The sequence below is a fragment of the Cololabis saira genome, chromosome 10 (genome assembly GCF_033807715.1).
Source record: "Cololabis saira isolate AMF1-May2022 chromosome 10, fColSai1.1, whole genome shotgun sequence".
Taxonomy (NCBI): Eukaryota; Metazoa; Chordata; class Actinopteri; order Beloniformes; family Belonidae; genus Cololabis; species Cololabis saira.
In genome coordinates this window covers 34,988,225-35,002,855 of record NC_084596.1, presented here as the reverse complement: position 1 = coordinate 35,002,855, position 14,631 = coordinate 34,988,225, and the positions used below count along the sequence as shown (strand labels likewise).

Here is a 14,631-nt window from a genome sequence, read left to right as displayed (position 1 = left end):
TTCCCTGTTTATTTATTTTCCAGCAATTAAAATATATAAGGATAGTTCACGTTCTGAGCTGTTTGTGTATAAAACAAAGAGAAATAAATCCTACAGAGAGCCCATGTTTTACTGTGCAGTATCTTCAAGAACACGCTTGAGTGTTTTCATACATCTGTGATTATGACCAACATTGTTCAGGTGTTAATTCTTCCACTGTGGATTTGAAAAACCATCTTTGGACTCCTGTCAACCCAAACCAGGATAGTTAAACTGTTGGATAAATGTTGCACTCCATGTACAATACGTGTCACAGTAGTGTTGTTTGTTCAGAACAAGTCACTGTGATGTCACAGGGAGTCATTCTAGAATCCTTCTTTGTTTCGTACAACTTCACATCGGCAGCATTCTGAAACTGGTCGAGAATCAGGAGAGGGATAAGCAAAACCTTTTAACAACTCGAAGACGAAAGATGAGTGAAAACTTTTCGGTGTATAATAAGCTCCGTCTGGAGCAGCAGCTCTGTGACGCCGTGATCAGAGTGGACAACGTTAAATTCCTGGTGCACAAGGTCTTCCTGTGCAGCTGCAGCTCGTACTTCAGGTCAGTTGTAGGATCCTAGTCAATTTATACTTTAAAATGAGATAGAGCTGGTGGTTTTCATTAATATTGACTAGTATTATACTATACTATACTATACTATACTATACTATACTATACTATACTATACTATACTATACTATACTATACTATACTATACTAGAATAAAGGAAACAAGTTAACTAATACTGAGGAATGAATGTTAATTCATGCTGAAGAAACAATGTAGATTGAAAATATGGACCAGCAATATGAACAAGGAGCATGAACAGAGAGCTAACATTTATAAGCAATCGATTAATTAATAGAAATCAGTGCAAACTAATGTGAAATCACTATTTTTGTAACTTAATTGTTAAAAAACAGCAACTTGAAAGTCTTGAAGATATAACCCTTATTATAAACTGAAAAGGGAGCTGTTTTTGTAGACTCAATTTATTGGATGCAGATTTATTGCAGTTTTGCAGTTGTTTAAAATTATTTCCGTTCTACATTTTATTACACTTTGCCTTGACAAGGTATGTATAGATGAATCCTTTGCTTTATTCTTGCTTCACAGGACTCTCTTTACCCACTGGTCATCCCCAGACTGTCAGATCTTTGACATTCCTGATGTGTCACCTGAAACGATGGAGCTCTTTATTGAATTCTCCTACACTGGCGTTGTTCCCGTGACAATTGACAATGTGCAAGTTATTTTTATAGCAGCCGATCGCTTCAATGTAACAGGCATTTTACAAGCCTGCAGCGAGTTCTTGGAGAAGAAACTGACCCCACAGAACTGCATCGGGATCTGGTTGTTCTTAGACATCTACTACTACCCTGAACTGAGAAACAAATCCTTCCATTTCATGCTGAGTCATTTTGAGGAGGTGTTCGCCACCTCCGATGACTTTCTCTTCCTTTCTGTGGAACAGCTTGTCAAACTTATTGAGAGTGATCAGCTCATTGTGAAGCAGGAGGAGAGTGTGTACATGGCCATCCTTGTCTGGATTGGCTTTGCACCTGAGGAGCGCAGAGAATATGCCCCACAGCTTTTGTCCAAGGTAAGTAACTGGAATGCATTTACTTTTCACATTTTGATGATATTGTTTTCACAAGTATAATCTTGGCTGAAGTCACATGTCCTTATGCAAAGCGTGCTGGAGACAGCTGCTGCAGGAGGTGTTGTGTAATTGAGTCTGTTCATCACATTCTTGTTAATGCCCTATCTCTGGAACACCTGGACTAAATTTCCTAAAATTTGTGATAGATAATTGCATTGATTTAAAAGTAAAGGTGATCAGATGAAAAATATCACATGATTGAACCATGGCTTAATAATACTTAAATTCGGAATTTATAAACAAATGATAACATTTCATAATCCTCTGATGAGATAACATTCTGAAAAGATGATCTTTATCATATGAAAGGTGAAATGTAGCAAAGAGTGCACTGAAGACCTTTATGACAGTATTGACATGAATGAAAAACACAAACTTATTGACGGGAAACTTTTTTTTTTGTTTTACAAACCTTACATTTTGTAATACCAGACGTGGTATTGTTACAAAGTAAGTAGCAATACCACATCTGACCACATGGAGGCACAAAGACACTAAAAGCCACTACTGAGTGGAGGCAGTCCAGCACGTCCTGTAATAACACTTTATACCACTAGAGGTGTACTTCATTGTGGCTTAACATTTTTGTCTACTGTTTTGCTACTTGATATTACAGTTTAATAATAATCCCAACTGAGGTAAGATTTTATTGTCATGGCATCTTTTTTTTTAAAGGTGTAATGGCTGTGCGTGTATGTTTTCTGTTTTATCACACTGAGGGAGATTTATGAGCTGCTTCAAGAGCTTAATTCTTTTTTATGTCTGTCTGCAGGTTAGACTGGCTTTGATGAGACGCGAGTCCTTAACCAACATTACTGAAAACAAAGTTGTGATGTCCAATCTGGAGTATCAAGATATTGTCCTCCAGACCCGGGAACTCATCCTTGACCACGTGAAACACATTTCCAACAACTCAATTATTTTCAAGAGCTTGGCCCATCCTCGCGTCCCCCCTTCCATGCTGTTGTGCATAGGAGGCTGGACCAGCGGGAACCCCACCAACATCATCGAGGCATACGATGCCCGCACCGACCGCTGGGCCAATGTAGCCTGTACACAGAGAACTCCCCGGGCCTACCACGGCGCTGTCTTCCTTGATGGATCAGTTTATTGTGTTGGAGGCTTTGACAGTGTCATGCACTTCAGCTCTGTTCATAGGTTTGATTTGGGCACACAGACGTGGCAGGAGGTGTCCCCAATGCACTCCAGCCGCTGCTTTGTCAGCGTAACTGTTTTGGATGGGCAGATATATGCCTTGGGCGGGTTCAATGGAGACATGCGACTGGATACTGCTGAGTGCTATGAGCCTTCAACAAACCAGTGGACTGCAATCGAATCCATGAATGACCAGAGGAGTGATGCCAGTTGCGCGACCTTCCTTGGAAGGGTGGGTGGCAGGGATTTTACTTTTTAAGTATTTTAAACATTGACCCCACCTGAGTTTCTTGTTTATATTTTCATAAAGAGCTTTCCTTTTAATTTTTAGGCAAAGTCAATGCAGCATCATACACATGCACATTATTTCCTTATTTTTTGCCAACTGTAGTGGATTTGATTGATTATTTTTCGCAGTAAGATGACATTGAACATTTGTCTTCACTTTAATTTGGTGTACATTTGCGGCGGCTTCAATGGGAGTGCTTGTCTGTCAACTGCTGAGTTTTACGACCCAGTCACCGACCAATGGACCCTGATCTCCTCCATGAACAGCAGGCGCAGTGGAATCGGGGTCATCGTCTATGAAAACAAAATCTTTGCAGTACGTATCATTAGTGTTGCTGATATTCACAAAGAACAAAACGAAAATCTCACCTTTTGTACAATGACAATTTTATCTTAATGTGAATAACGACACTTGCATTAGACTCAACACTAGTTTAGTAAAAAAAAAGAAAAAAAGCAGTTAAAACAGAAACCTATGTTTTGAAACACAAGGACTGTATTAGAAAATGTCCTCTGTATTAGAAATATAGTTTATTTCTAATACTTTATTCATAATTTATTTCTAATATAGTGATTTTTCATCATATTTTCTCATGTAGGTTGGTGGTTTCAATGGAGTTGAGCGTCTCCAAACCGCTGAGGCCTATGATCCCCTCACCAACACCTGGGAGAGCGTGCCCTCCATGCTGATGCCCCGCAGCAACTTCGGCATCTCCGTGATCGATGACCGCCTTTTTGTTGTGGGAGGTTACAACGGCATTGGCACCGTGGATGACGTGGAGTTCTACAATGTTGAAACTGGCGTCTGGTCCATAGCCTGTGACATGAAAATGTCCCGCAGTGCACTGAGCTGCTGCACGGTGTATGGACTCAGCAACATGGATTATTTTGCTGCCATCTTTGATCCTCTGCAGTTCCGACAATTACGCTCTGATTATGAAGATGAGCTGGAGGAATGAAATCCATCTAATTGTATCTTATTGTATTTCATGAAACATTAAAGTCACTTCTTAAAATTTCACATGTGCCAGTTTCATGCTAATTATTGTAAAAGTTTTCAGTTTGTAGTACATTTCTATGCTATCCAGCGTTGTGAATCTCGAAATTTGTTTAAATGTGAATAATGATGAATATATGGGCTCAAAATGGTGGTTAAAATTCTTGAGCATTGCAGAGGGTCAGCTTTACTATCAAGAGACATTATTGTAAAGAAAACTAAAGTCTAGTTGCTGAGCAAGCTTTGCTTTGAGAGAACACAGAAGGGTTAGGTTACTGGGAAATAATGAGTTCATGATGACACTATGGGGTAAATATTGGTCAGCAAGCAACCATCATCCAACATGTAGTCTATGTTACCTTAGTATAATTAGACATCAAACCAACTTTAGGTTTTTAGTGCAAGGCCAATTTTCAAAATCTATATCATAATCCAATTAAAATGGTTGAATACAATGACTGCGTTTACATGCACTCAATAACCCTTTTAAAACCCGAATATTGGCAATAACCCGAATTTACACGGCCATGTAAACACCAATAACCCCTTTGAATAACTAACTTGCTCATATTCCGGTTTTTAAAAACCTGAATATGACCCCTGGGTTACTCCTTTTAAAACCCGAATATTGGGTCATGTAAACGCCAAACGGAATATCTCGATCAAACGGAACATGAATTTGTTTTCTGCGCATGCTCTGTTTGCAAGGAATCCTGGTCTTTTGAGTCCAGGATGTACTTCTAAACATGGAGAAACGCAAGACCACGCCACACTTTGGGAGTGAGGAGGAGACTAGTCACTTCATAAATGTAATGAAGGATATGAACATTTTGCCATTTGTAGACGGTAGAAAGTACCGGGATAGCGAGATTTACAAGAAGGTGGGCGAAAAGTTGCGCAAAGCAGCATTTGTTTTGAATTTGGATACAGGAAGAAGAAGCGGAAATGACGCTAATTGCCTCATCACGTTCTCCATGCGTCTCTGGTTTGATCCAGATATCCCGAATGATTAATTACCATGTAAACAGGGATAACCCTGTTTGCTCACGCATGGAAACGGAATATTCCGAATGTTTCAGTAACCGGAATATTAGCAATAACCCGAATTTTGACTGCATGTAAAGTAGTCACTTTTTATTTGTGGATTTGTGTAGTAGGAATGCTTTAAAATGTGAGTGTATTTTTTATGTATTTGTTACAACTGACCGGTATTCTGAACAGCAGAAATCTGGAAAAAGACCTCTTGTCTCGCTCCTCTCAAACAGAAGCCAGAATAATATCATCAAAGCTTTGGCCACTTCAGTAAGACGCATCATCCACACAGAAATCCAAGAAAGTGAAATCTTTTCCATATTGATAAATGAAACCACAGATGTGTCGCACAGCGAGCAGGTTTCGGTTGTAATCAGGTACATACACAACATGGAAATCAAAGAGCCCTTCCTTCAGGTGTGTAATGTGCAGTCAACAAGTGGAGAGGCTCTTGAAAAGGTAGTGATGCCTTTTCTGGAAGAAAATGACCTGAAGATAGAAAACATCAGGGGTCAAGGTTATGATGGGGCTGCAAACATGAGTGGGTGCTTTCAGGGACTTCAGAGTGCCCTTCTTTCAAAGGCCTTTTTTCTTTTTGTCATTTTCACTCATGTGGCTCTCTGCTATTCACTGACTGAGTCAGTGAATCGGTCACGTGACAACTGACTTTTAAACTTGAGTGACGTATGAAGCAGTTAAACACTTCAGAGACCGGAGAAAGGACCGAAATGGCGCTGGGGTGGGTGGTTTTCTTCAGGGGATGTTAGGTAGGGAAATGAGGGTGCTGGGGGGCTGCTGGATTACTGGGTGTCACAGCCTCCGCCCCTGGCTCGGTCCTTCTCCTGATGGCCTTTAAAAGAAAAAGATTTCCATTTTCAAGTGTGGACCCATCGTGCCATTCATTCACCGATATCTTCTAATCAGATGCATCAGATTTTAATTTTATTTATCAGGATATTTAATTGTGCAGACATGCCTCGTAAGGAGAGGAGGTTGAGAGAGAGGGAAGAGGAGTGGAGTGAGGTGCTAAAAACAGTGGATCCATCACCAGCTGGATAACAAAGAGCACAGCAGGCAGCACATGTACCAATTATTTATGTTGATTCAGATCTGTAATGTTTTTCTGTCATTACTTTAGTTTCGATTATTGGGTATCCATAGTTATTATAGTTTTGTATTTTTCCATTAGTTTCAATTAGTTTCAGTATTAATTTTAGTTTAATTATAATGTGTGGTGTGGTAAGGTTTAAGAAGTTCAGAGCAAGTATTACAATACAACACACAACTGTGTTTTGTATTGTAATGTAACAAAGTAACAAATGTAACAAAGTTATTGTTGGAAAGTGTTAAAGTTGTGTTCCATGTGTCCCTTTTTAAATTTCAGCACCAGCCCCTCCAAAGGTCTCTGCACATCCCTGTTGCGCTGTAATGTAACGTAATGTAATGAAACTTATGAGGTGCACCTTGATGGTTTCCACCTGGAACTAAACTGAACCCAAGCTCCCACCACCCTCAAGTAAGTAACACAGAGTGGCTGTGTGGGTGCTACATAAATAAGATCAAATACATAAAAAAGATAAGAGAAGCCTGTGATTTTCATCACAGGAATATCTCAACTATGAGAGACAGAATGAAAAAAAAATCCAGAAAATCACATTGTGTGATTTTTAAAGAATGTAAGTGCAAATTATAGTGGAAAATAAGTATTTGGTCGATAACAAAAGTTAATCTCAATACTTTTTTATATACCCTTTGTTGGCAATGACAGAGGTCAAGTGTTTTCTGTAAGTCTTCACAAGGTTTTCTACACTGTTGCTGGTATTTTGGCCCGTTCCTCCATGCAGATCTCCTCTAGAGCAGTGATGTTTTGGGGCTGTCACTGGGAAACACAGACTTTCAACTCCCTCCAAAGATTTTCTATGGGGTTGAGATCTGGAGACTGGCTAGGCCACTCCAGGACCTTGAAATGTTTCTTACAAAGCCACTCCTTGGTTGCCTGGTGATGTGTTTGGGATCATTGTCATGCTGAAGGACCCAGCCACGTTTCATCTTCAATGCCCTGCTGATACTTACCTATTGCAGATTCAGTCTTCCCAGCCTGGTGCAGATCTACAATTTAGTTTCTCTCTTCCTTTGACAGCTCTTTGGTCTTGGCCATAGTGGAGTTTGGAGTGTGACTGTTTGAGGTTGTGGACAGGTGTATTTTATACTGATAACGAGTTAAAACAGGTGCATTAATACAGGTAACGAGTGGAGGACAGAGGAGCCTCTCAAAGAAGAAGTTACAGGTCTGTGAAAGCCAGAAATCTTGCTTGTTTGTAGGTGACCAAATACTTATTTTACTGAGGAATTTACCAATTAATTCAGTAAAAATCCTACAATGTGATTTCTTGGATTTTTTCCCCCCATTCTGTCTCATAGTTGAAGTGAACCTATGATGAAAATTACAGGCCTCTCTCATCTTTTTAAGTGGGAGAACTTGCACAATTGGTGGCTGACTAAATACTTTTTTGCAACACTGAACGTAAATCTTTGTTAAAGACAGGAAGTGAGATTTTGGCAGCAAACAACTGTTTCTGGAATTAAACTACTGCAAAGACTAGACATTGATCTGCTTGTTTTATGTTATCTCCATTTAAACTCACTGCCTGTTGTACATCAGAAGTAATCTCACAGATGACTAATTTAAAGTCCCAGCAGCAGTAACGATTTTCACATTGGATGGTTATGTTTTCATATTTGTCTGTTTTCTGATCAGGAAATTTGTTTGAAACCAGTTTAATTTCAAAAGTGGTGAGAAGTATATCTTAATCCAAGTTTTTCTTGCAGCTGTGAAAGAGATGGACATCCCTGCGACCCTGGAGCACGTCCGAGACCAGAGGCCTGGGATCGGGCACTAAGGTGAGTTTGAACCCCCAACTGGACAAACCCTCCTGTTATGTCAACCAGTAATTATTTTTTTGTAAGCCTTATTATTTTTTTTTTATTTTTTGCTGCACCATGTTGTAATTTGGCAGGAAAAACAGATCAGGCAGCTGACTGGAACCTGCTCACCTTATGTAAATCTCTCTCAGCTATTTTAGTTTGGCTGACTCTTTTCATGCTAACCTTTGATGCTAATATCACTGTATCCGTCTGCTCTGTTCAAACCTGTCCAGACCTCCTCATTTCAAGTGTTGCTACAGAAATATCTGAACGAGCTTCCAGACAGGAGCGGGGACTGGCAGACTCCGCTGGGACTCACACATTGTCCCCACTGATAATACAATGAATATCTGCTTGCAAAGCTTTCTGGCGACCTCTCCTGGATGAAAAAAGGTACTACAACTGTGAATTCACCATTGTCATATTCCACTTACCATAAGCTCCCACAAATATTACTGGTGTTATTGGCTTTATAACATTTTAAGTAGATTCAGGGGCAACAGACTCCGTGTTGAGGGGATTGTCCTCTGCAGCCAAAGCAGCGGACGGTTTGTTCATTCAGTTTCTGCAACTGGTCATGTGGTGCGTTGAGATGGATCACTCCCTTTTGGTTTCTAAACATTGCCCACTTTTTCTGATGGGACAAGATTTAATTCATGCTTTGGGTTTGTCACTCATTTCGACACCTGAAGGTCTTAAGGTAAAAAAACTGAATACAAATGATGAGAACTCTTGTCTGCTTCCCAGTGGCAGTTTCAGGTGCAGAGCATCTGCTTTGGGCTACAAGGAGCGCGGTCTCACCGACAAGTACTTTTGTCAAACGTTACACTCCATTGCACTTCACATCTCAGTGTTGGGGTGATAATGAATATGAACAACTTTGGTACCGTGTAGACTCTTGTAGTGAGAAGTTAACTCAGTACTGGTCCATGCATATTTGTGCTTTGTCTGTTGCACTGACTGCTTCACAGGAAAAGCTGTAAACAGCTTGTGATTGTGAGGATGTTCATGTGTGTTACTCTTGTCTGGATTAAATATTTAATCTGTGGTAAATGAGCTAAAGTGGGCTTGTTAGATCTGGTTCAGAGGTCTGCACGTCCTGGATATTTTTTAGATGATCTGAGATTTTGGTGATCTCAGTTTCTATCAACATTGCACCTTCAGTGACAAAAAGAGAAAAACAGGCTTCAAAAGGACTCTTAAAGCCTGAGTGACGTCACCGGGGGTTTGTCCAGTTTTAGTCGATGGTTGACCCTGGATTTGGACCAGAACTATTGTGCCTTTTTAATAGAAAAAGGATGATCTGTGTTAATTACTTGAGCAAAGATGAAACGAGGAACAACCTCCTGGTGGGTCAGATGTTGAGAATCCATCCTTGGTGTCTTCCATCAGGGGAAAAAAAGCTTCATCAGCTGCTGCTGAGGGTTCATCCAAGTGTAATTAAGCTGACCTTTGTTCTCCTTTCCAGGACAGTTTGAGTTTGTGCTGACGAGGTGAACACCAATGAAAAAAATAAATTCCCACTTCATAAAATGGTAAATCTTTCACAAAAGTGTGTATTTCTGCCGTCATTAATCCAATGTGAAAGTTACAGTTAGATCTGCAGCAGAAATCAGTGAAAGGTTAACTGATTTCAGATTTTAAAGGGGGACTAAAGTGAGTTTAGTTTAATATGACACTGATCTAAGAGCCTACAGAGAGGGTGGAGTCAAGTGTCAGACCCCCCCCTAAAAGCTGCTATTATGAAACGGTAGCATTTCAGCACTTGCAGGAATGAGCTTAAAAGTGAAACATTGACAAATTCACTTTAATCTAGATTTACAGACTTAACACATTTCAGATTCCAAACTCAAACAAACAAATATCAACTGCATTTCCGTCATGAACATAAACAAATATCAACTGCATTTCCGTCATGAACAGAAACAAACATCAACTGCATTTCCGTCATGAACACAAAACTTGAGAACTGGCTGACGGATGTTCAAGGATCTAATTCTCCTCTTCCGTCCTCCTTTCCGACGCTGCCGCTTACGTCTTAATATTCCCCTGCCTCTTCCTCTCCTCCATCATCAACGCTGTCAACTCCCACCTCCTCGTAATCCTTCTCCAGAGCCGCCATGTCCTCCCGGGCCTCGGAGAACTCCCCCTCCTCCATCCCCTCCCCCACGTACCAGTGGACGAAGGCCCGCTTGGCGTACATCAGGTCAAACTTGTGGTCCAGGCGGGCCCAGGCCTCGGCGATGGCGGTGGTGTTGCTCAGCATGCACAAAGCCCTCTGCACCTTGGCCAGGTCTCCCCCGGGAACCACGGTGGGGGGCTGGTAGTTGATGCCCACCTTGAAGCCGGTGGGGCACCAGTCCACGAACTGGATGCTGCGCTTGGTTTTGATGGTTGCTATGGCGGCGTTGACGTCTTTGGGCACCACGTCTCCGCGGTACAGCAGGCAGCAGGCCATGTACTTGCCGTGGCGAGGGTCGCACTTCACCATCTGGTTGGCCGGCTCGAAGCAGGCGTTGGTGATCTCAGCTACGGTCAGCTGCTCGTGGTAGGCCTTCTCCGCCGAGATGACGGGGGCGTAGGTGGCCAGAGGGAAGTGGATCCGGGGATACGGCACCAGGTTGGTCTGGAACTCCGTCAGATCCACGTTGAGGGCGCCGGCGAAGCGGAGGGAGGCGGTGATGGAGGACACGATCTGACTGATGAGCCGGTTCAGGTTGGTGTAGGTGGGACGCTCGATGTCCAGGTTCCTGCGGCAGATGTCGTAGATGGCCTCGTTGTCCACCATGAAGGAGCAGTCCGAGTGCTCCAGGGTGGTGTGGGTGGTCAGGACGGCGTTGTACGGCTCCACCACCGCCGTGGACACCTGGGGGGCCGGGTAGATGGAGAACTCCAGCTTGGACTTCTTGCCGTAGTCCACGGACAGACGCTCCATCAGCAGGGAGGTGAAACCAGAGCCGGTGCCCCCGCCGAAGCTGTGGAACACCAGGAAGCCCTGCAGGCCGGTGCACTGGTCCGCCTGTCCACAGAGAAAACCGTGAGGAAACAGTCGATGCCTTGGAGGTGAAAACCACTTGAGAGGAACTCACCAGTTTCCGGATCCGGTCCAGAACCAGATCTATGATCTCTTTCCCGATGGTGTAGTGTCCGCGGGCGTAGTTGTTGGCAGCATCCTCCTTGCCAGTGATCAGCTGCTCGGGGTGGAACAGCTGACGGTAGGTCCCCGACCGCACCTCATCTGAAAGAGAGGGGGGACAAAGGCCCGAAAATGTTAAACTTTACTGTCTCAGAACACACACACACACACACACACACATATATATATATATATATATATATATATATATATATATAACATTACACTGGAAATTATTAAAAAAAAAAAAAGATCATTATTTAGATGGGACAATGCATATTGATGGCCACCAATCCTTCAGATTTGTTCACAATAATTCTGTTCTGTTCTGTAAATGTTTTCCAATAGTCATTTTAAAATTGTAAAATTGAATTTGTGTCTGAGGTTGGGCCCGTGGGGAGGGGTTAGTTCCTACAAGAACTTTATCGTACTTTCACCCCTGGTCAGCAGTTTCAAATCATTCAAATGTGATCTGCTCAGACTGAAAAGCAGCAGAACTGATCATCACCGATGACGGTGGGCTCCAGGTCCACAAAGACGGCTCTCGGCACGTGTTTTCCAGCTCCAGTTTCACTGAAGAAGGTGTTGAAGGAGTCGTCTCCTCCGCCGACTGTCTTGTCACTTCGGGTCTGTCCGTCCGGCTGGATGCCGTGCTCCAGGCAGTAAAGCTCCCAGCATGCATTTCCAATCTGAACACCGGCCTGGCCCACGTGCACCGAGATACACTCACGCTGGGAATTTCAGGAGAAGACAAGAGAAACACTTTAGACTGAAAGATTATACGCAAAAAATTTAAATGACTATAAAAAGAAAAAATATACATACATTATATTAAAAAAAAAATATATATATATATATATATATATATATATATATATAAAAGATTATACGCAAAAAATTTAAATGACTATAAAAAGAAAAAATATACATACATTATATTAAAAAAAAAAAAAATATATATATATATATATATATATATATATATGTATATATATATATAAAAGATTATACGCAAAAAATGTAAATAACTATAAAAATTACACACACACACAATAATAAAATTTAAAAAAAATTGCTGTTTTTCTGAATTAACGATATAACATTTTGATAAAAAAATAAATCTGCTCTGTTTTTCCTCAAAACTTGCAAGAAGCTTCATTCACTTGAGAGCTCGATTTCATGGAAGCAAACATGTTCCTGTCCAGTTTAATCCAGTTTAATTTTGGTTTGAAACATTAGGAGATACTCTTGTCTTTAAGTTATATCGATGGCATTGTTATTAGTTTGTCGACTTTGCCAGAAATCTCAGGACTTTGCGGATGTTCAGACGGAAAGCCCATTCTGATCTGCTGGAGTAGCAAACAAAACAAACCTTGTTCCTTTTATCAGCAGGTGCTTTTTGAGTCAGTTAGGCTTCACTTTAGCATCAAGACACTTTGTACTGCCGTTAAACTTTAACCGTTAAACTTTAACCTTAAACTTTAACCGTTAAAGTCCGAGGTCTCGGCGAGACGCCTTCAAAATAAAAGCACCAAATAGCTGTCTGCTTAAAACATAATAAAATAAAAGCCTGGCTTTAAAGAACGTTAATTAGTTAATTATGTAAATGGCCTTTAAAATGAGTAGAGTATTTCTATAAATGTGTTTTATGTTTTCTCATTAACGTTCTTTAAAGCCAGGCTTTTATTTGTTATGTTTTAAGCAGACAGATATTTAGTGCTTTTATTTTGAAGGCGTCTCGCCGAGTGAGGAAAAACAGCAGATTTTTTTTTCCATTAAAATGTTATATCCTTAATTCAGAAAAACAGAGCAATTTGTTTTTTCTCAAGTGAATGTAATACATTTCCGTAGGAAAGTTCTCATGACTAAACTGAAATTTAGGCTTCGGCCTTTTGGGCGTTGGTTTAAAAAAATACACATGAAAAGAAAAGCATCATCTCTGTATCAAACACGAACCCTGTTTAACAGCAGAGACATTTAATTTTACATTACGTTATCAGACTCAATGTCAAAGAAAAATTGATGACGCATTTTAACAAAGAAATTGACACGAGGTGAGAAAGTTTCAACTTTTGAATCGAAATAAACCTGACAATTAAGAAACACTTACCATGTTTGCTGTATTAAGGTGGAAAAAAGGCAAGTAGATAAAAGTTTCGCTACGCAGACAGATGTTAAAGCGTCTCAAACACAACTGTGACTGAACCGTTGGGCGGAGATATTTATACTCGCCAACAACCGGAAGTTCGTTCTTTCACCTGATTGGTCGCTGTTTCTTTGCCGTTAATTGCATTACGTTAGTTACACGTTAGTTACTTATACTTAGTTACATTTACACTGCTCTAACAAACAGCTTCGTAGTTCCCTGGTTGCTGCAGCATGAAACAAAGAGACACATTGTTGATTTATAATATCTTTCGTTTTAAGTTGTTGCCGTATTTAAACCCACACAGCCTTTCATCTGTTAACAGTTTAACAGTTAAGTCTAGTTTTACAACTAAACACACTTCCGGTTACAGGCTTCAAAATAAAATACCTACAAATGTATTTTGTGGTTAAAAATATTCCTTGATACATAAATTATCAGATTTCCTACGTTTACATATTAAAATATGTGGTATATATCTGAGAATGTTTATACATCCTTGTCTCTCAAACTTAGTCATAAAAATCTTTTTGTCCGAAGCTAATGTGACGATGCTGTCGACGCGAAAAAAATGTTTCTTCTTCTCTTAAATCGTTAAAATAAGAATATTCTGCCATCTAATGATAAAAAATAGTATTTGTGTTTTATCATTGTGACTGTGGCAAAACTGTAGCTCAAGCTGAAGGAACGTAGCAAAGTGAGACAAATAGATTAAGATAAATAAATCAGTAAATGCCACAAAGGAGGGTTCTTTGTCTTTTTTCAGTCTATTTGTGCTTTTCAGCTTTGTGATCAGCAAACATGTTCATAATTTACAAGGAAAAGTCAAGTATGTTGTGTCTTTAATCTTAAAACAAGTTTCCCTTTACTGCCATGCTTGTATCTAGAGTCAATTTAATTGGTTTTATAACCTCAGCAGAGCTTTTCTGCATCAGCACTGGGCCAGGATTTTCTCCAGCTAAATGCAGAAAAGACAGAGGTGATCCTTTTTGGCCCTAAAAATGAAAGGGAAAAGATCAGCGATCACCTTGGCTCCATGTCATTGACAGCTACAAATCAAGCCAAAAATCTTGGTGTAATTATTGACTCAGACCTGAACTTCAACAGCCATCTAAAGTTTATCACTAAATCTGAACCACCTGAAAACATTGCTAAAATTAAAGGGTTTGTAGGAGCCATTTATTATGTTGTGCAGGTATTTGCTTTTCCACTAGGGTGCAGTATGACCTCAGTTACTTTCTTTTACCCCAACCCTTGCCCCAGCTGC

The 14,631-nt window shown here is 40.6% G+C and overlaps 2 protein-coding genes across 2 annotated transcripts; one reads left to right on the top strand and one right to left on the bottom strand.

The window, feature by feature from the left end:
• Positions 1-451: 451 nt before the first annotated feature.
• Positions 452-4,087, top strand: LOC133452241 (kelch-like protein 10). The gene is made up of 5 exons (XM_061731461.1): positions 452-582; positions 1,139-1,625; positions 2,458-3,071; positions 3,294-3,444; positions 3,728-4,087. The coding sequence occupies exons 1-5, from the start codon at positions 452-454 to the stop codon at positions 4,085-4,087; spliced, it is 1,743 nt and encodes a 580-aa protein (XP_061587445.1).
• A 6,013-nt stretch (positions 4,088-10,100) lies between these two features.
• LOC133452969 (tubulin alpha-1B chain-like) lies at positions 10,101-13,372 on the bottom strand. The gene is made up of 4 exons (XM_061732747.1): positions 13,329-13,372; positions 11,727-11,949; positions 11,172-11,320; positions 10,101-11,101 (listed from the first exon to the last, which is right to left on the bottom strand). Exons 1-4 carry the CDS (start codon positions 13,329-13,331, stop codon positions 10,121-10,123), a joined length of 1,356 nt encoding a protein of 451 aa, XP_061588731.1. The 5' UTR covers positions 13,332-13,372; the 3' UTR covers positions 10,101-10,120.
• Between the last annotated feature and the right edge of the window lie 1,259 nt (positions 13,373-14,631).